The sequence below is a fragment of the Lagopus muta genome, chromosome 1, assembly GCF_023343835.1.
Source record: "Lagopus muta isolate bLagMut1 chromosome 1, bLagMut1 primary, whole genome shotgun sequence".
NCBI lineage: Eukaryota > Metazoa > Chordata > Aves > Galliformes > Phasianidae > Lagopus > Lagopus muta.
The window spans coordinates 63,353,095-63,375,964 of record NC_064433.1 but is presented as its reverse complement, the minus strand read 5'-3'; the positions used below and the strand labels follow the sequence as shown (position 1 = coordinate 63,375,964).

At 39.0% G+C, this 22,870-nt stretch overlaps 1 protein-coding gene across 4 annotated transcripts in view; it reads right to left on the bottom strand.

Moving 5' to 3' along the window:
• PIK3C2G (phosphatidylinositol-4-phosphate 3-kinase catalytic subunit type 2 gamma) overlaps positions 1–22,870 on the bottom strand; it is a 287,641-nt gene that overhangs the window by 8,913 nt on the left and 255,858 nt on the right. For all 4 annotated transcript variants that reach the window (XM_048955085.1, XM_048955110.1, XM_048955102.1 and 1 more), the window contains 2 exons: positions 20,345–20,439; positions 3,717–3,842 (listed from right to left, as the gene is read on the bottom strand). In XM_048955085.1, coding sequence (XP_048811042.1) covers positions 3,717–3,842; positions 20,345–20,439 — 221 coding nt within the window. The remainder of the gene's footprint in view (positions 1–3,716; positions 3,843–20,344; positions 20,440–22,870) is intronic.

The window sequence follows — 22,870 nt, the reverse complement described above, 5'->3', positions numbered from 1 at the left end:
ACAATTAATTCATAAATTAAGGGTGTTCTCTGTTGTTCCTGGTATCTGTCACACGCTGACGTTAGTGTAGCGGCATATTTGTCCGGCGCTGTTGTCACGATTTTCTGCCATATCTCAGGCGTTGTCCTCACTCTTTCAGGGTCGCGATTTTGTTGTGGGTGGTTAGGAACAAAGTCAGGGTCATACAGCATTTCCACCACGCCTATTTCCCTCAAATACTGGATACCCTTTTCAACTGTATCCCATTTTTTCATTGCAATCTTCAAGCTATTTTTGAAGGGATACTTTTCCTTCACAGCTGTTAACACTCGTTCCCAGAGGGAGGCAGCCTCATCCGAACACCGACTAATTCCTCTATCAATAGCTGGATCTCTGGCAATGGCACCTAGTTGGCGAGCTTCATTACCATCCAGAGACAAGCTATGGGCCCCACTGTCCCAGCAGCGAACCAACCAGGAAACAATACTTTCATTCAGGCGCCGTGTGAACTCCTTTCTTGAACCTTGGATTTCAGTCATCTTTAGAGGCCGGCGAGTAGTAATAGAGACTTCCTCTTCATCACTCTCTTCTGCATGTCTCTTAGTTTTCGCTTTTGCCTTTCGCGATGGTGGTGGTTCTGAGGAGGGCCCCTCGCCTGGATCTTCCTCCTCCTCTTCTTCTCTTTTTCGTTCAAGACGCGAAGACACTCGTTTCCATTTCTTGCCCTCCACAGGAGCAACTGGTATTGTTACTGGTGTCTCCTGTGATTGATTAGATTTGACTTGGGGATTTTCCCCTTTGGCTTGAACCTCAGCTCGGAAACTCTCTCTCTCCCGAATGGTATTATATAGGGCACGGTAAGCACAAGCCAAACCCCAAATAAGTTGTACCTCCTTAGATTTATGTAAGCCGCATAGTCCCTGACTCAAATACTGGCTTAGTTTCTCAGGATCCCACAGGTGTTCAAGAGTAAAATCCCATGACACTGCGGGTCCCCATGCTTCTAAAACCTTTCCTAAACCTCTCCATATTCCCTGCCAATCATCATTCTCTAGTTTTGGAGAAGACTCCTTATTACAAATGCGTTGGAGTACATTCAGGAGAATTAATGACACGCACACCAACATGAGTATTAATTCAAGATTCGAAAAACGTTTAACAAACCGAGAAGAAAAACTGGAGACTGGTCTGAACATCGTGTTGTTTGTAAAATTAGCTATTCCATTTGGGATGTAGCTGTTTGTGAAATTAGCCATTCCTTCTGGGATGTAGTTGTTTGAGAAATTAGCCATTCCTTCTGGGATGTAGATGTCAAAGTTCAAATCATACCACATTGCAAATAGGTAAAACATAGGTGTCTCCATCAGTGCCCTTAGATAGTTATATACGGATGCAATTCCAAAACACACAAGTGTGAGATGGATTATTGGCCAGTAGGTTGTGACTAACACCATTGCTTTAAATCCTTTACCCAGCACCCCCACGATAACGAGTGGGTTCATCGCTGGTACTTGCTAAAAAAGGGTTAATGAATTGAAGCTAACAAGAGGAGGGGAAAAAAAAGGAAAAAAAAAGGAAAAAAAAGGCACTACTCAGACTAAGTAGTGCTCAAAGTTTACAAATATCCCAGAACACTGGCAGTACGCCTAATCTTTCAAGGTCAGGTTTTCCAGCATAGAAACCTGAACTACTGATAGTGCTCCCTAACGAAGCTCTCTAAGAGCAGAGAGAAAAAAAGATTCGTTCTAAAAGCTAAAAAGCAGTCGTGCCCCACGTTGGGCGCCAAAAATCTGTCACGGATTTGACCAGATCAATCTATGTCCGTGACAGGGGCGACAGGCCTCTGCCCTCCCCTCCCCCCACCCCAGTCCCACAAAAATGGGAAGGAAGGAAGGGAGGAAAAGAACAGCGGCAACAATCTATGGAGGAAAACTTATTTTACTATAATATTGGAATACAAGATAACACAATAGATACAATTTAATTACAATTGAGATTAATAAATCAGACAAGATGAGAGAGAGAGAATTCCCGGGACCGATTCAAACCTGAAAAGCTTGGAACGGCTAGGAAAGCACCCTCCAGCACCCACTGCAAGGCAGCAAGAGAGCGCCCCCCCCACCCGGAAGGGCCAGATCCCGTGACTGCTGTAATGTACAGGGATAGGTAGCTGGGATTGGGGCAGTGACACTTTAATGCCCCGTACACTACATGATGTTTTGATGTGGAATACTGAAACCCAAAAACAAAAAAACAAAAACAAAAAACATAGAACCATGACAGCTGCTAACAGTACAAGCTTTGGGTTTGAAATGCCCAAGTTCAGCAGAGCCATATGTCCCCACTGTGATTAGCAGCTCCTGGTGAAAAAGACTGAGCATCTGTGAAGAAGGCTGTAAGTTTTGAGTAAAGGATATTTAAGTGTGCATGAATTTTCTCTTAACAGCAGAAGGATGATCCTTAACCACAATTAAATCCCCTCCCAGCATTTCAGACTACTGTCTGACTGCACCTAGAATTTTGGATTTTATGGCATTCAAATTGGTCTAACAATGATTAGAAACAAAACTGTGTACCAGTGTTACTAAATGGTTAAACGGTTCTTGACCACACCACATTTTGGAAAAATTTAAAAGAATGTTAATATAGAAACAATTCTATTTCTTCTCTTTAAATAACCTTCAAATATAAAGAAATAGCTTTTGCTAGGCCAATTAGCCACATTCCACTCCTTGATTGAAAAAAAAAAAAAAAAAAAGGAAAAAACAGTGGAAAAATAAAAGCTAGCTCCTTTTTATTCCCAGGCAATAATATAGGGAGCAGCAATAGCAGTGGAGGAGCCTTCTTACAGCAGTGCTGGAAGCCATTAATATAAGTAGGTAGCTTTGTAATCAGCTAGAAGTCGGAAAAAGAAAAAAAATAAAAATCCCAGGAGGGGGTAACTGGAAGATAAGGACTCAGTCTCAGCTAACTAACTTAATTTTAATTGTATCTTATCTGTGAAACAGGATATAGTGGCCATACTTTCCATGAAGGTTGCTCAAAGTATGTTTGTAAATTGCCTTGAGATCCTTAAGAGATTTGCTTCATGTAATACTTACCATCTTCAATCCTACCTACTGTTTGAATCTCATCTCCTCCTACAAAAGGACAAAGTTTATGCTGCTTTCCAGTTTGTAGTAAACATTTCTCCATCCAAATGATTCTTTACACCCCAGAGGCATGAGCACTTCAGTGGTAAGTGAAATAATTGTATATGGCTGTGAGCCACTGGCATCTCGACATAAAAAGGACTGGACTATTTATTATTGTGTTATTATTTGGGACGGTGACAACCAATTTGGTTGTCCATTTTCGAATGTGATTTTGAGCAACAGCACCCGTTCAATTAGTGCTTTTTGTGCTATTACATAAATCGGAATTAAAATCAGCCTAGGTTTTAGTGCAGTGATACTGGGGCTCATCTGGCTATCGTGTAACAGTGATTACCATACAAGACCAAACAGAGTAAATAATCCAACCACTTTCCCAAGCAGAAACACATAAAAAGACAGTCTCACTGCTGAGAAAGAAGCAATAGAAAGGATTTTTCCCATTTATGGTTCAGCTTACAATAGATTCCTTCTGTTTGATCATACTTGTGACAGCCCTTAGAGACACATTGTTGTATTATTTCAAGAGAAGAAAACAAAAATAAAATGCATAAGAAATGATGGAAGCAAATGAAAAGTACTCACAATTTCATTGTAAGTAGGGTTGGTGGTTTTGGGAACTGTTCTTGTTTTCCTTTGATTGACTTCATCAGGATCCGGCAGAAGATAAAATTCAGCATGTGCACTTGGGGCAGAGCCATCTGGGAGGTGCTGAAAAATAAAATGGTCATAAACATGAATGCCCAGGTTCTAGCAAAGAAAACAAAGAAAAATAAAGAAGTACCAAATGAAATCTGGACTTTATGCAGACACAGAAACATATCACATCCTGATCTCTTGGCTAAATCAGAGTGCTAGTGCAGCAAACGGCAGATACTCTTAGAATTCAGCTTTATGCTGAATCAGGAAAAATCAATGAAATCATACAAGAACAATGTGAAGTTACCTATCTTTAATATTTTATTTTCTGGTCCTTAAGCCTCCATCTCCTATAACTCAATTTACACCGAAAAAAGTCTAGGCCTTCCATTTTCTAGAGTAATATATACAAACTGGATTTTAGCTAATATATTCTCATTGGTTATAACTCTTAAGTAGAGCAGGGCTGACACTGAGGAGAACTGGCTTTTTCTAAGGGCATTTCATAACAAGTACAACTATAGAGGAGCCAGAAGCACTTCCTATAGCAGTATGGGCAGAACAGCATTCTTATAATAACAGCCTGCCTGATCTCTCCCATCACACAGCTGCAAACTCTCTTTAGTTTTCAAGTTCAAATTACTTAATGGTATTCCAGATACTCCAGCTTATGGGAGCTACTCCAAATCAGAACTGAGCCATTAACTGGCTCAGTCATAAGTTATAGCTGGTGGGTGGACAGCTTCTGGATAACCTCTGGACAGCTGTAATCTTATTACTAAAGCAACATTATTGTCACTTAGAAAATATACTGGTAATTTAAGAGGCTTTAAAGGAACATACAAAGTGTATAATGATGAAGAACTGTGGAAAATGTATCTGTACATGCCTTAGTGCTCAGCTTATAATTTAGCAGGTATCTTTGTGTTAGTAAAATAGTAGTATACAAACAGAAAACACAAACAGAGTCATAAACACACAGGTGTTTATCAAAATATCGACAATTTCAGTAGTATTGTTGGTATTTTAGGCATCAAGCTGACCTGACAGCTCCCAGGCAATGCAGTATCAGGATGCAAAAGAACGTGCAGATGAAAGAAGAGACCTTAAGATATCCGGAACACATGAACCCAAAGGATAAGCCAAACATTGCATTTATATTTCCCACTGTAGCTTTCCCTGGCTCAGAATAAAGTAGTTTCTCAGATTTTGATTATTCACAGTATGTGACTAGAAATATGGGGCTTTCTACAGACATCATCAACAATGTCTTCCTGTAATAGGAGACGCCGCTGGTGTCCTAGAAAAAATAGCTTTCTGCTAGGAAGAAAAACAGTGCTTGTATGTGCGAGCAACCAGTTCTTGCATAACAAATCTGTTTTTTGTTATCTGAAATGATCCTTCAAGGCAGATGATGTGGTCAACTGGAAAGACTAATGTTGCTATACAGAATCAAGGGATGTACTACTCAAATCATTACATAGTGTCAGCACTAGGTGAATGATTAATGTTACTGTCAGTAAGCTCTGCAAAGTATATCTGATGTAAAATATATTTGGGATTAAGTTAGCTAGGATTCAGCTACCTAAATAAGAATGCCATTAAATGGCATTTTCCCAGGACACAGTACCATATTGTTAAAACAGGATTTATAACTTACACTATCAATTTAAAAGTCCATCTCTATTGATCTGGGACCGTATTAAAACTTCAGTCAAGATTGACAAATAACAGTAAATTGAACAGTCTCTTAAAAATCAGGAAATAGAAAACAATGTAGCCTTGTACTACTCCAAGTAACCTGGATCCTATCTGTTTAAAGCTCTTCCTTCAATGAATAGATAAGCATCACTATAACTAACTTGAGGGTCAATGGATTTTGGTCATTTCAGACACAAAAAAGAATAACATTTAAAAAAGGAGTTATTGCCAGCTCAACTGCTGCAGCCCAGCATAAGGATCTTCACCTTCTCAAGCATGGAAATGCTATAAAAATGGGATAGTCTCTTAAAATGTCAGGCTTCATAAGTCATACCAGTGCTGCATTGCCTAACCAGGGGCCATGTCAAAGCTAATATCGAAAGCTAAGGTAAGGAGCAGCTGAAAAGGGCACTGGGCTGAGAAGGCCAGCTGGTAGGCAGGAGACTACAAAGGTAACAGGGAGGACAAATGCCTCTGCCTGGTTCCATTTCTCTTTCAGCTGCTGAGACAGGTCCGCTCTGTGCCCATTGCTCACCGGGGAGAGCACTGTCACAGATCATGGCAGCTCAGCCTGACAGTCATCTGCCAGGGAAAGAACTGAAGCTGATTGCTGTGTGGTGGTTTAACAGAACCTTTGTACCATAAGCACACACAGTGGGTTGAAATAGAGTCAGATAAAATTTTGTCTATGCCTTACAGTTGCTCCTTGTCTTCTTCTGGCTCATTAGCTAGCCTTCAGCCAAATCACTTTCCTCCATCAGTAAACTTCTCCCAGAATCACAGAATCACAGAATGGTTTGGGTTGAAAGGGACATGAAAGCCCACGCAATCCCAACCCTCTGCTGTGGGTAGGTCTGCCACTGAGCAGTTCAGACTGCCCAGGTTCCCATCCAACTTGGCCCTGAATGCCTCCAGGGATGGGGTACCCACAGCTTCTCTGGAAAGCCTGTGCCAGCACCTTGTTCCCTTCTGAGTAAAGAATTTCCTCCTTTTATCTAATCTGAATCCTCTTTTTAGTTTAAATACAAGGAAGACACTTTGCAGTATCACTGTGCCTCATGAAACATGGAGAGAAAACTACTTCCACACTACTCCTTTGAAAGCAGCTAAAGATATGTTGAAAGAGGTGAGTAGGAGGAGAGGGTCAAGACAGAATATCAAAAGAGAATATTTTAGCAATTCACTGAAGAAAACTCACGGCAGAGCAGTTGCTCAGGGATCTTTCAGAACTAAAAACAAAGCCACTTTTCATGAATAGCAGCAATCAGCCGCCAAACTCTTAGAGGTAATTTAAAAGGCAGCCACCTGAATTCCAACTAGAGATTCTAGTTTCGATTGTTGTCTTGACCTTTTTTTTCTTCCCACTTCACAGATGTTTTCCCACTTTTTCTTTCTCTGCTGAGAAGGCAGAGGGAAGACAACTCCCAGATTCCACAGTTGTCCCAGTTCTCCTTCTGCAGGGCACTGCTATGCCATCAAGTAATCAAGGAGCTTCAGCTGAGCACTGTTCAAGCCAGATCATATATTCCACTACTCAACTGCCCTGTCCAGAATCCTAATATGAAATAAAACAAAACATCTTACAAAACTCTCTCACTGTCCCAAAGAAGACTTTGTCCCATTGCAAACTCACCACTGTAAACTTTAGAGGATGACCATGATCAGCCAAGGCTTTACAAGAGCAGACTCCAGATATTGCATACAGTGAGTTTGTTGGCTTCTCTTCTCATTGGCACAACAGCAAAATCATTTTGTATGAAGAACTTCCTTCTCTAAAGGATTGCTAGAGACAAGACTCATGGTGCTATTGGAAGGGAGTGTGCTATGCTAGACGGTCTCCAACAGGAATGAAGTGTGATATTGGTGGTTTAAGAATCACGGTTTGAAAACAAGAGTGAGATTAATGTGCTAGAGTTATCTTTTAAAAATCTAAAATAAATGAAATTTGAAGTAAATTGCTTTAAGATGAATAATATGGCAGGAAAAACTCAAAAACTTTTGGGAAAACTAGATCTTTCTCAGTCTTTCATATATGAGTTGAACATTTGTTTGAATAAGAGAAAATGGAGAAAACATAAGAACTGTTTTTTAGAGATTGTCTTCTATCATATTCCAGAATGTCACACTTAGTGAACAGACATGCTGGATTGTCCTTTCACCTCTGACACTCTGCACCGGCAGATTTATAAATTTAGATAAACATGAAGAATATCTGACCTAAATACCACCCTCATTTACTCCAAACAGTATCTTTTCTGAAATGGGTCCATTATAAACATGGAATAAGATTTCTAGCTGCTTTATGGGTGAATTCTGAAATCCAGCCAAATAACCCCTTTGTTATCAGTGGATCAAACGTGACTCACATCTGTTCATAGTCCAAGCCAGAGGAGAAATCAAACAGTACCATAGGAATTCCATTTTGCACTTTAACTACTTTGCAAAGCCCTTACAGCTTGTACATACTTGTAATCAAGCAGAGAAAAAGAAACAAAAACAAAACCAGCTTAATATTGAATTCCGTTTATGTTTAATCCTCTAATATTTTCATTAACTCAAATGTAATGTAAATTTACTTCCTTTAAACAAAGTTACTTCCAATTTTAATTATGATCTTACTTTTTCGACTACGTATTCTTGTAAACAAATTCCAGCAGTAAAAATCTGTAAGGCTGCAAAGGTTTAAAAGCAAGTTCACAACAGAAATGCCATAACTCTTCTTGCCATGTGTATGGACAAAAAAAACCCTAACAAACAAATACAATCCACAACCCAACAGTGGTTTTGATCTGCCAATAAAACAAATGAGTTGAATTTCTAGGCAGACTCCCAGTAATTTCTCCATATACAAACAAGGCTCTGCTGTATAATTTTCTCAGAGACTGACCTGTTTACTTGACCCTACTAATGACTAAAGGAGGAACTCAGCTATAACACTCTGTATATGGTTTTAAAAAATCAGTTTATTTTTAAGATGTTATTTTCTACTAAAGTCTCAAAGAAAGTAATGAAAATATTGAAAAGGGGGACAGAAAGAAAAGAAATAATGATCTGAATCTACTTCTCTCCACATCTGTAATTCAATACTGAAAAACTAATACAGACATGTCTCTGTTATGTCTGTGTTCCATTTTTCACTCCAATTTTATTTTCTGAAACTGAAAAGGTATTGATATTTACTTACAGAAACCCACATAGATAGGTTATGTCTCGTGTAATTTAATTTTAAATATGCTAGCTGTAGCTGGGAAATAATAGATGAAATTCAATTAATTTTTCCATGAGAATCACATTATCTTAATGACTTCTCTCCCTTAGTCATTACTAACCATCCCCAACTCTTCTTCACAATGGATTCTTTGTTAACATTACAAAAGGGCCATCTACTTCAAAATTTACCATATTTAAACTATGCAATTTAGCATGACAACATGAATACTGGGCTTCACTTATATGAATTTTAAAGAAAATTTTATGATGTTAAAATAATTGACTTTGGGGATAATCTATTGTCATCTTTTTTTTAAACCATCGCTTCCTAAGTGACTTCAAATTTAGTTTTTCAGTGACTACTGCCTCAAATTTACATTACTTCATCTGTTTCTCTTAGTGTTAGACTTGCAGATATTTTCTTCCACCTTTAGTCCCAGAGTGAAACAGAGTGATGGCTCCTGAAGATTTGATAGCTTCAGCTGCTGTTCTCTTTTTTCATTTTTCACCTTCAACTATCTTGACAAAAAGAAATGATCAAAGGTAACTTGCATTAACTAATGCCACCTTTCCACCTCTATAAATAACTTCCTTTCTTCCTCTGAAATTAATTTCCTGGACATTTTCAAATCTCAATTGCTCTTTTCCTCTTCTTTGATGAAAAAAAAAAAAAAAAAAAAAAGAAATAATTCAGGCCTTAGAAATGGTCCCATCTCAGCTTCTCCCCCAAAATGAAAAGAAAGGAAACAAATCCTTCCCTTTTGTCCAGTAGCTCCAACTCAGTTTTCTCAGTTTTCCTATCTATTACCTTCATGTGTTGTTTTTCTCTTACATGCATCGCCATCAGAATTTATCTACTATAAGGTGAAGAAAGTACTCAGAATATTCCTTAACATTTAACATGAAGATATCCTTATATCTTAAATGAAACCATGTTACCATAGCAAATGGTTAAAAAAAAGCCCTCAGAACTCTAAGGCAAAATATTTATATATTAAATGTAGACATAAGGTACACTTGATTATTTTGCAATCAGGGAGGATTACTAAATAGAAAAACTGCAAAAGAATTAGTCTTGTACCGCAGCAACTTGTAGAAACTTGTATGCAACCGCAGCAACTTGTATGAAACAGGAGTTGACTAGATTAAAACTAGTAAGAAATGCAGAAGAGCCTAAGGATTGCTGCACTGTCTTCCTCTGAGTGGCAGAGCGAAGTCCATATGTAACTTTCCAAGGAAAAGCTAAGCGTTTGCAAGCTGCAGCTTTAGTGGCAACTATTGCCTCTGCTTTAGAAAAAAAACATAACATGCCCTTTGGCTATCTCCGAATTTAAAGATCTGAGAAAATAATCAGCACTAAAATAATGCTATTACAAAGCAAGAAGTTCCTTGCTTTGTACAAGAACAGTGCTATATACACCTCGAGGACTAACTACATGAATGAGAGGTTCTGTTTTTCTTCATAAATTTTAATATGGAAGTGAAGACCCTTTCTTCCTTTTCCTTTGAGACTTTCATATCTCAAAACACTGAACAGCTGTAATCTACTCTGTAATCTACTCTACTAATCTACTTCTCATTTTCCCAACACAAAATATTTATACATTATTTCAAAGAATACTAAAACAAAAACCATATTTTTGATAACTAACAAATAAATACAAAAGAAGACAATCCACTATATTACTATGGTGCACCCTACATGCTCTACTATTGGCAAAACAAAACAGAAAATCAATCAGACAAAGTAACTACACAGATAGGGTATTTTTTCACAGTCCTCTCTTTTTTTTTTCACCCCAAATTTCAAAATATTTAATTGCTGCTCTGCAACGTAAGTTTTATTTTATTATATTTTCTGGTGCCAAAATTTCTTGCCCACCTCTCTGTAAGGAATCTCATTCCTATTCCTGACGTATCTCATGCAGATACGCAGATACGTGCATAAACAGAGGAGACACTGTGACAGACTGGAATAGAGGTCACTGACAAAGCAACAACAACAACAAAAAGAAATGAAATTTATCTCAGTTTAGCATATCTTTGAATCATTTCAGATGAACATAAGTGTTGTTTCAGGGGAATTCTGGAAGACATTTATTGAGCAGGTATTTTCTGCTTGTCAGAAATCTTCTAGTAGTGTCAGTGAAGCAAGCCTCCAGATGGCTTTGTCATTTACTATGATAAAAATGCAAAGGTGCTATACCCGTGTCTCTGATTTGAATCTCCAAATATATCCTGAGCACACTGTGCAGCTCAATACCCTCAGCATCCCCCTCAACCTGCCTGTTCTGCATGCAGCCTGTCAGAGCACCAAGTGGATAAACTATGCCTAATGCAACTGCCGTTAGTTGAAGAAAAAGCAGTGGTTTTCTTACTGTGGTTTGTTCCAGCTCTCTCTCCCTCAAGTGAGGAAAAAAAAGTGCAGTTTTTCCAGCTTAGCTTTGATTGTAGTAGAGTAGAAGGGAAATGGACACATGCAGCCCAGCTCTTAATAAAAGATGTGCTGTATTTCTAAGAGGGAGACCTATAACCATTCTAGCAAAAATAGGGTCTAGAGCTGTAGTGAGTCACAAATTCTCTGAAGAATGAACCAGCCATCCAGCCAGCACTCTCCGAGGTCTCCTGGCTATCGAATGGGAAAAAAATAACCCTCAGTCACTGAGGCAGAAGGAGAGGTTCACAGCTACAGCTCTGAAATGAAGATACCATTTCTGGGCAAAGAAGTTGAAATGTTGACATACCTTAATGTATATGTGAGCTATGATTGTAAGTACTCAGTAAAGGCTACATAGCTTTTTGTAATGCTGTCAAGGAGGTAGGCAAGAAGCAGACCAATCTTTTTCAGGCTGGCTTGTTTAAATCACCTACACTTTGGTGTATGACTGCATTTGAGAAAAGGAAGATGTTTTAGATATCTACACAAATGGGCAGACGTGACAGAAGCCTCATGTGAGGCCCTCCTCATTCACAATGTTAGCTGGGAGCCTGATGGCACTTGATACGTCAGCTCTTGTATGTTCAGGAAAATGAACTGCACATTAAATGTTCAAAGAGCAAGATGGAAGTATAGGTTTTCATCTAGATTAGTTTCTAAAATACCCATGCCTTGTGTCACCTCAGATGCCAGAAGGTATATATGGAGGAGGATATGTGACAGAGGCTTCGTGGAAAACTGGCACTCTTCTGGAGCAGACACTGGAGGACAAGGAAGATACATCACGGTGTTCACAGTATCCACAGTCAGAGAACTGAACTCCCTCATATGTATGTGTCTTAATTTCAAACTGAATCCGAATCCCAATTGGTACCCAGGCAGTGGTATTTTTTAAAAGGAAGAAGTATTTGTTAAACATTTAACAGAAAGAGTTCTTTTCTTGCAAGGAGAAAGACAGATTCAGAGAATCAGGCTGATTCCCAAAAGATTCAAAGCTTCATAAGATCTATGTAAAATGCTTCTGATCTGCTTCAGTCATTTGAGAGGAAAACTCATCTAACTGCACTTAGAATTAAGAAAAGAAAACTGTGATATCCAGAAGGTCATAAGGGTATCCTGGGCTTCTAAGCCTTTATTACTTTAGAAAGCTCAGAAACCAGAACCAAACTATTTCAGAAAGATGAGGAAAAGAACAGGGATGTAGCTGCCGTTCAGTTTGAAATTAATGACTTCTTGATAATCCGAAAAGAGAGAAATTGCAACTGCATTATGTGCCTACAACTGCATTAAGTGCCTGAACCAGACTACTTTTAATTTTTGAGACTGTACAGAGCCCCCTCCACTTTTCAGTGGGAAATTATTCTACAGCTTGCACCCTCCTTCTGTAAGAAACCATTTTGTTATATGATGTGTGCAATTTCTGCTCCTTAGTTACTTCTCAATACCTCTACTTAAAATCTTGCTCAACATCCTAAATAATTCCTCTTGAACCTTGCTGTATTCTCGATTAAATATTTGTACAATTGAGTTGTGTCCTTGTTAGTTAGTTCTCAACTAAGTTTTAGTAACAATACATCACTCCTGGAGTATAAATCATTTCCAAGCAATCCTACTGAGAACTGTTTTTGAACTTGAATTCTAGTTATTAAAAAGCTTCCTGAGAGCAATATTCTAGCATCAATACCTTATAAAGATAAACTACTTAATTTCTGCATCATAACGCCAGGATCTGACCTTTGTCATTGGCATCTCTCCTAGCAACCTCATGTCCCACCATTTGCTTGTTTTATTTCACATTATTACAGGAAATAGATCTGTATCTCCCTGAAGAAATAGTTTTCATCTGCCCAAGCTACTTTTGGTGTTCTGTAAATTACTTTTATTCACTTGATCTTGCTCCATCTCCACTATTATTTGCAATGTCTTCTTCATTTGCACCCAATGGCAAATTTAATTTACGTTCGCCTTCATCTCTTGGATCACTCAAATTGTTAAACAAAACTCATTCCTTTCATTTGATTCAAAACAGATTAGCTGTATAGGGAATTACTGAAAAACTAGAAATCAGAATTTATAGTTAAGGCAGTGCAGTGTCTGTGACAGATGAAAGGGTTTAACAATAAATGATGACCTAACTTTCCATACAACATATTTGTCAAAAACCTTCTATAACAAATATGTCGGAATCCAAAAGTGATTTCTGCACCACAAAATCATATCTCAACTCTTCCCTATCTCAACTACTGCTGAGTACTAGCCTTTGTTTATAGATATTCTGCTAATTTTCAGTCCAAAAGAGAACACGTTTGCCTAAACTAATTTGTATTCATTTTTAAAGTACTTTCTATGAATACAAAATTAAATCCAATTACTTTATAAGCTGAAGTTAGAACAAGAACTTTCTTTTCACGTCTCTTTTGTTTTTCTGCAAAAATCTCTGGAGAGCACCATATGTATGTCTTACTTTCCCACATCTGCCAAATTTCTGATTTCATTCTCTTACCAATATTTTCTGAATAACTTTCATTCATCTCAGAGGGACTTTTTTTCCACTTGTTTTCCACTGGTGGATGACTGGTCAGGCTTTGCTTACCCATGAAACATATTCCCTATCCCTGCTGGCTAATCAGTGGGCCTTGGTAAAGAAAGCAGGAAATATTCATAATACTGTTAAAGGTGTATGTAATGTTGCTTTTCATGTAATTGGCAGGCACTGAATTGCTGGTATGTGATATATTCTCCATTTAAATCTACAAGGGCTGCTCTAAAAGTAATGCCTCTTGTTGTATTATGTTGACTGACAACATCAGAGGTGGATGTTGGTGGTATGGCAGTAGAGATTGAACCTTCCCACCAGTATCCCACTACATTTTGTTACTGTGCAACAGATAGCAGCAGACAAAATGCATATGGCAGTCTGACAAAATGACATCTGACATGGAAATGTGTAAGAAGCAAAGTTGTGCCATCGAACTTCTCCTTATGGAAAAAATGACACCCACTGATGTTTCCTGAACATGGCGACAAAGAATTGGATGTGAGCACAGCGAGGCAGTGGGTGATGCATTTTGTCAGTGTTGACAGGGATGTGAAAGACAATCCATGTTAGGGATAGCTAAATATTGTTTTCAATGCATCGGAAATGAAGTTGGCAATGTTGGAATATCACAGATTTTTGTGCCAGGTGAATCCCATGAATTCTTACACAAGAACGGAAAGAATGCAAATTTCTCAGGACCTATTGAACCAATACAAGGCTGAAGGTGACAGTTTCCTGGGTTGCATCATTACTGGTGATGAGACGTGATGTCAGCACTATGAACCGGAGTCAAAACAGCAGTCTGTGGTGTGGTTACATGAGAATTCCATATTGAATAAAAAGTTCAAGATACAATTCTCAGTGGGTGAAGTGATGTGCACTGTCTTTTGGAATAGGATAGAGGTGATCCTTCTGGATTTCCTAGAAGATGGACAAACCATCAACTCTGATCACCACACCAGAACACTGACAAAGATGAAGGCTTGAACTTCGAGAGTCAGGCCAGAGAGGAAGACAACCTTTTTCTTGCAAGATGATAATGTCAGGTCCCTATACAAGTTTGAAGATTGTGAAGTACATTGCCAATCTTAGTTGGACTGTCCTATGACACCCACCATATAGTCCAGATTTATCACCTTCTAACTTTAATCTGGTTGGGCCAGTGATAGATGGGCTATGTGGGCAACATTTTCCTAACAATGATGCCATCATAGCAGCTGTGAAATTGTGGGTCACATCCGCTGATGCAGATTTTTACAAGCATGGCAAAAATGCATAGCTAATGGTAGTGAATTGAAAAACTGCGTTTTGTAGCTGAGAATTTGCTCTGTCAAATAGTGTTATTGTTCTCTTTGTATCTGTTGTAGTTTCCACGGAAATAAATAGGAGGCATTACTTTTGAGGGGACAAACATAGCAGCAAGACAAGTGTCTCATTCCCCAGTCTGTACCTATAGCCAGGGTTGCCCCTTCCCAGCTGCAGAATTTGGCACTTGCTCTTGTTCAACTTCAACTGGCAATTACTCAGCTCTCTAATTTGTCTAGCTCCTCCCAGTTTAGTACCATCAGCAAACTTGCTCATAAACTGTAAATATTAGTGGACCCACAAGAAGAATTATGGGAACCAAAACTGATGGAAAAAGAATTCCCGTTCCTTACTCAGCTCAAGATGATGCCAAAGCCCAGTGAAGAGAGTGAAGTATCTACTTGTCTTTGGGAACTTCCCTATAGCTCTACACCTGCAGGTTCAGAAATCGATTTCACTCCTCTCATTTAGGTAAAGCTTGGCTCTCACAGTTCTTCTCATAGCACTTCCATTATCACATTTCAGAAATGTTTTTGGAAGCAATTTGCACTTGGATAGCATAGGACACAAAATGGAAAGAGGCTGGATGTCTGTTAAAGCTTGAAACTGATTACTAATTCATCACCCATATATCCGCTATTGCAGAATCATTAATCACCAGGAGCAGTTCATGACAGCCTCAGAACTTCTAAAGAAGGAATGCTGGAAGTAGTTTTGGAAAGTACTGTAGGAATTTATTTTAATTTCAGAAAATGTTCTCTCTGTAATATTGGTTCTGAATTCATCATCCATACATGCTTTCCTAAATTCTGGTAGCATTTTACACTTATTGGCATGAAGTTCATGATATGTTGGCTTTGTTTCTCCTCCCCACTACCCCTGAGGAGTTTTTCTGTCCACAAGAAGTACTGGGCAAAAATGTTTAGCACTGAGGACTGAAAGTTTAGCTGCTTATCTGGAAAAACCGGGCATGCCTGAAGTCATGGCAATGAAATCAACAGACAACACACACTTCCTTATGAGCCAATGCTCAACCACTGTTCCCTTCTGGATTTCTATGAAGTACAAAAAGAAATATATTAAACAACCCTTCTCTGAATTTCAGAAAGTGCTACTTCTTTTCCTCTGATGTCCTTTTTTGAATAGACAAAGAAGTCCATCAGCATAGCTGCAGTTAGCCTGGCTGTTTCTAGCTTAGGCAGTATTAAGCTAGCCCATACTCTGCTCTGTCTCTAAGTCCTGTTATAATCTTGATATTCTCCATTTTCTGTTCTGGATAATGTACATAAATGGAAGTGGATGGTTCAGGATCAACACCTGTGTATCTCCAGTGTTCATAAATCCACTTCCACAGCTTCTTTGCAGATGTGGGAGGTTATGCCTTTCGTCTTGCCTCATAAGCATTCTTCCTAGTACCCTCCCAGTGCTCCTGCTCTTGACCTCCCAGTTGCTGCCACTCTTTGGGTATGGGCCTGCCACAGTTGGATTGTTCTCACTCCTAGCAGACAAACCTCACCCTGGATCCTGTATCTTCTCCCTTAGACTACTTAGAGCATTGTGCAAGGTACTGTATTATTGTGTTTGTGTAAGAAGCTAACCTTGTTTCATCCACTTCTGCTGTCACATCCTCTGAGACTCAGAGGCAAAATCTCCCAGTATCTCCATATAACTTCTCCAGGTAATTGGTACACCACTGTTTCCTTCCAACTCAGCTTGATTTTATTGAAACAATATTGCCTCCATGGCCTATACATAAAGTACAGTATTGCATGGTCTGCATTTCACGCATGCAAGCAATGGTCCAAGAGGCTGAATTAAAATTATATAATAAACATGTTTGGAAAATTATATTATTGTATTATCATGGCTTTTCTGTATTTGAAAACTGTGGCTATTCTACTTCATTATTGGTCTTCAAAGTATTTTTAAACAGGTTTTCTTCAAGGACTTTCTTTCATAACATATGACTGTAATGTTGGTGTGAGTCAGAAGAGGATGCTTAGAAGCAGACCTAGGGGTGGATAACTTGTAGATATGCAGCAGATCATGTGGATGCATCAGACTAAAAGTGCCTGCTGTATGGAATACACAAATGCACCTACATTAGACTATCCCCAGGCTTGTCTGCACCAGATCAATGCTCTCTCAAGTGCTATGACATTTTCTTTCCCACATGAATGGGGATAGCTTCACGAAAAATCCTGCAAAGCACCCTTTTGACTTCCTTCTTTAAAGAACCTATGTGACACTTGAAAATGGCTATAAACAACACCAGCTCCTTAGGGATTATCTTGTGCATCATATGTTAATATAGAATTTGCACAACAGGATCTATAGCTATTAAAATCTGTAGAGCTATCCACCCATAAATAATAAATGAAATGCATTTACATGGATCAGAATTCTGCATCACAACTCCTTGTCAGTTCTATGAAGCTATATTTGGGATTAATTTGGCCCATTACAATAATTTTCACATCTGAACACATCATAAAATCTCTATAAAGTGGTAAGCAAATGAAGAAGAGACACTCAAATTATTTACTATAAATTCCAAAACAAAACAAGATTGCAAAGATGAACCACTAAAAAAAAAGTAATGAGAGTATGCAAAAGATTGAATGTACCTGAAATAACTTTAACATGTCTTGAATAAGACATGATCTTGGCATACTTATAAAATCCTTGATCAGTTAGGAAAAAAAAAAAAAAAGGGGGAAAAATTAAGGAAAAAGAAAAGTGAGCATGTCAGAGAAATTGATCTATACAACTAGAATGCTGTGAGGATAACTAATGGGATAAAGAATCTAATAACCTTTCCTTAATAGTTTGAAGGCAGTCCAGTATCACAATACCCCAAAGCACCACAGCGGATGGCTGTATGGAAGGAAGGAATCAGAAGCTCAGGATTTAAAAACATGATTGCCTAAGTTAGGCTGTACAACAGTCACCTTGTTTTCAAGCCATGAATCATTTCTGGTCTTACTGAACTGGACTCCTACCAGTTCTCTGCAAACTCACTGAAAAGGATTTAATTCACATCAACTACCTCCAAAAGCCAGAAGCCAATTTAAATTTGTATTGTCCCTTTCACTACAGTGGCCCGAACCTTGGATTTCAGTTTTGCCATGCACAGCCATCTACACTATAATTTATTCTAATTTAATTAAATGACTGGAAACTTTCGAAGTTAAAGAACACAGGAGCCAGAAACAAGCAGAATGACTGCTTCCAACATCTGTAGCTCTGCTTGCATACATCTCCACATTACCCACCTGAACTCATGGTAACAACATGGACACAACAATCATTTCAATATTCTCCTTCCACAGACTAGAAGCCTATCACTGTTATTTAGTGTTTGAAAGTGAAAAAGAAAAAAATAAAGGAGGCTTTAAGCTATATCCAAAAGGTAAAGCTCATATGAAACTGGACCAGCAGAAGCTGATCTCACCTGTCAAGGTGGCACATGGGAAACAAAAACATATTTCAATATTGAAAATTTACTTGCATGTGTTACAGACCAAAATGAATATGCTTGAATTGCAAATCAGAAGCTGGAGGGGCAAATGGAGAATAGTTGAAGCTACATAAGCCTCATGTGACTGCATGCATCAGTACAGGTTGGGGGCTGACCTGCTGGAAAGGAGCTCTGCAGAGAAGGACCTGGATGTCCTTGTGGATAATAGTTTGGCCGTGAGCCAGTAGCGTGTCTTGGTGGCCAAGAAGGCCAATGGTATTCTGGGGTGCATTAAAAAGAGCATGGCCAGCAGGCCAAGGGAGGTGATCCTTCCTCTATACTCTGCCTTGGCGAAGCCACATCTGGAGTGCTGTGCCCAGTTCTGAGCTCCACAGTTCAAAAAAGGGAGGCAACTTCTCAGAGAGTCCAGTGGATGGCCAAAATGATGATGAGAGGCCTGGAGCATCTCCCATATGGGGAGGGCTGAGAGACCTGGGGCTATTCAGCCTGAAGAGGACTCAGAGGATATCTTTTGAAGGCTTACAGATAATTAGTAGGAATGACATGGATGAGGCCAGCTTCTTTTCAGCGGTGCCCAGCGACAGGACAAGGGGCAATGGGCATCAATGGTACAAAGGAAGTTCCACATGAATGTGAGGAAAAATTTGTTTACTGTGACAGAGCACTGGCACAAGCTGCCCAGAGAGATTCCTTCTCTGGAGATATTCAAGACCCTCCTGGATGCTTCTTGTGTAAGTACTATGGGGAAACTACTTTAGCAGAGGGGTTGGACTAGATGATCTTCCAACTCCTACAATTCTGTCATTCTGTGACATATAACCAATTAAATATTCAGCCCTATTTTATTATCATCTGGTCCCACATACATGTTGCAATCAGGAGCAGAGAGGTGATTGTACTGTATGTACTGTATGACAGTGCTGTACTCAGCACTGGTGAGGCTGCACCTCGAGTATTGTGTCCAGTTTTGGGCCCCTCACTGCAAGAAAGATATTGAGGCCCTGGAACGTGTTCAAAGGAGGGCGACAAAGCTGGTGAGGGATTCTATGATTCTATGATTCTTAGTTTGGCCTCATTTAAGAAAAGCAATTGCAATCCAGTTTGAGACAGAGGCAGCATAAATGTGTGCAGTAAGAGCCTGCAACAATTCAGAACTTAAATCTTCCAGCTAGACAAAGGTAGTAAATGATCTCTTTGCCATTGCCATTACTTGAAACTTGAGCAACCAGGAATTCCAGAGCATCCAGGTTCCTGAACTCATGACAAAATAGCAGACACATTGCCTCAGCTGAGAGATCCAGCTAGATCTCCTATGATAGTCTCATCAAACAGTTTCACCTACCTTGTGTTGAGGGAGCTCTGCCAGCTTTATCCTTGCATACCCGGGCTCCAAGAATGTGCAGTATTTCCCACTTAACATCAAGACAGTGTGTTATAGAGATGAGCATCACAGCATCAGGAGACATTGCTTATTAAAGTACTCCACTGCTTCTTCTACTGACCTGTTCCCCACTTGTAGTTCAGTTCTTTGGGGCTTGAAAGAAGTGTATGGATAATCAACAGCACCAAGATGATGTCCTACAAAGCACTGTGATGCTGTCACATACCTAACTCATATCAAAATGTGTCAGCTGGAAGGGCCAACAGGCATCTGAATTGATTTTGTATATGGCCTGGAAAAGGTCATTGCTGGCCAGTAGGCAAACATGATTTCGATACAGGTCCCATACTTACAACAATACTGAGCAAGATCTAAGGAAGACTGTGTTAAACAATGATAAAGAAATATCATCATAATTATGAGTTAAAATTATTTATATCAGAAATTGTGTTTGAGGATTAATGTTTTCAAAGTACTGTGGAAAAGTCAAAGGGGTACAGATTATGATGAAAATACTTACAATGTTCCTCATGTGTTTCAACATCACTGTCAGACGAGTGCCCTCATAGGATATGACTAACTGTACTCCAGGTGTACCATCATTTGACTGAGGACCTAAAACCAAACAGTTTGATTTTTAAGTAAACAGTTTAGTGGAAGCAGATGCTTAACATATGACAGAATTCATGAACTAATACATACAACAAACCACTGCCTGCTTAAATTAGCATTGAAATTAGAAAACACTGTCAGGGAGTGGGATGAAGAGAATGGTCTGACATGCAGTGCTCATCACCTTGCTTGTTTATACACTAACAGTGGGATTTTTGTTTTCTGACAGCCATCAATCTGAATTTCAGTGGTTAATTTATTTTTGTTTTAAAATTAATTCTGGATTTTTTTTTTAATTGTTATTATACTAATCCGTATTGTTGCAATTTTTCCATCTTTTTTTTTTCCTGTTCCCAGCAGAAAACAAAACAAAATAAAACAAACAAACAAACAAACAAACAAAAAAAGCCCACCAACCCCCACAAATGCAAGTTTCCAGACCAGTGTCAAAAAGTTTGCAGATTTACAATAACAACTTTTGTCTCTCACAGATTTAAATTCCACCTTCCTTCTTTTTTCTCCTATTTCAGGCTGTTTTTCAAGTAATCCACTCTTTCGTAGAATTTCTACTAAAATTAATTTACGGAGTTTGACTCAATTTCCACTGAGAAGAGCTTTTTCCAGCTTCTAAGCAAGAAGGATCAGGCTCATAATTAACAAATGATTAAGCATATCCTGTTCATTCTTTCTGTTGGAAGCATTAAGCCACCTATCTTCACTGCCAAAAAGGTGTGTTCTTAAACTGGGGAGTGTTGCTTACCCACCCCACAGAGACAAAGCAAAAAATAAAGATGGTTTTCACCACGGTAAACTAGATAACAGTGAACACAGTAGCTGCTTGTTGCATCTTGTCCTGCAGTGCTAACTCTGAGCACATGGGGGATGCGAGCCAGTTTGTAGCACTTGCTCTAAAGCCCAGGTCTCTCCCCACACTGGCAGGCCAGACATGGCCTGTATGAACTGGCCTGTTTCTACTTGCAGAAACAGGGATTCATTTAATTAGACCACGTCTGTGTTGCATTCAGTATTTTATATTTACTTTAGATGGAAAAATAATAACTTAATCCTGCTAACTTTACAGTGATCTTGAAGGAGCTGGGCTCTGTTCTGCTTTCCTCCCTATTAAAAATGTACCCGACCTGAAGACCTCAAACATAAAGTGCTGCTCCCCTGTACGTGCCTGGGGATCAGCCAATGAAGCACCAGCCTTAAACTCATCACAGGGTAAGATAATAAGACAAAAAAATCAGCAGCAATTAATTCTTATCTTACTAAAAGAGAAGGGAATGAGAAAGGAGGGTGAGCATGAAAGAACTGTCGTCACACACTACGGTTATGCACCTGCAAAAAAAAGGTGTTTTAGAGAGCATCAGGACTGTTCATCCTCAGTAGCAGACAGGATTCTCATATCTGCCTTTCAGTCTCAGCAGACACCTGTGCACTCCTTTGCACTCTCTGTCTCTCTTTTCCACATGTGCAGCAGAGCTGTTACAGTTGGGGTCATGAGGGCAAGAAATCAAAACCTCTTTTCTCAGCCTTCACTCTGTTGTTCAGCAAAGGAAGCAGCAGAGGGGAAGTTGTGAAAAATAAGCCACGTTGAGAATAAACTAAATGTGTAACCTCTGGAGTGAGCAGAGGCTAAAATAACCGCTAAGCAGATAGAATTACAGTGCTGTAACATACTATTGACAGCCAGGGAGCAAGTGCAACTGCTATTTATCCTAAGGAAAGGAATTCAAATTAATTAAAAATAACAGTGGGAACATACAATTGCCACAGTATATTTTTTTCCAGGCAGTCTGGATATCAATGTTTCTGAGTTTCTGATGTTTCAACTGGAATTTTAGAATAAAAAACCATCTCCAGCTTCTTCCCTTTGGAGACTAAAAAATGCATTTTTAATCACACCCTAATTAGAGGAGGGCCTGAAACAGACTTTTGAAGAATTGAAACGTTATGAAGAAATCACTGATCCAGGACTTAGAAGACTGAGGTGCAGACCTTCATTTGTTATTCTCCCCTATGAGCTGTGACAAATCACTTAACTACACTGCACCTTATTTCATTTGTTGTATGCAAAGCAGGACAGTGAGGGATAAGGAAAGTGAGGAAAACTGCTCAAAACAGAAAATGATGCCTTTTTCTTTTTTTCTATTTTTTCTTTTATTTTTTTTTCCCCAGGGTAACAAAAAGCCCACAGAAAGATCATTCCCCACCCTCAGCCCCTGCCATTCTATGTTGTGTATTTTTAAAAGAAATTCTGTGGACTTCTACCATTAAGCTGCAATAGGAAACTTAGAATCTTAGAGCAATAAAGACTGCAATGCCAGGAAGTTGTACTTTAATCTAAGGGTACAATTCTCTTGAGGGACTCTGTTACTTCTGTGAATTGCTATGGGTCATCCTGAGCAGTTTAGCAAGAGCAACAGAGCTC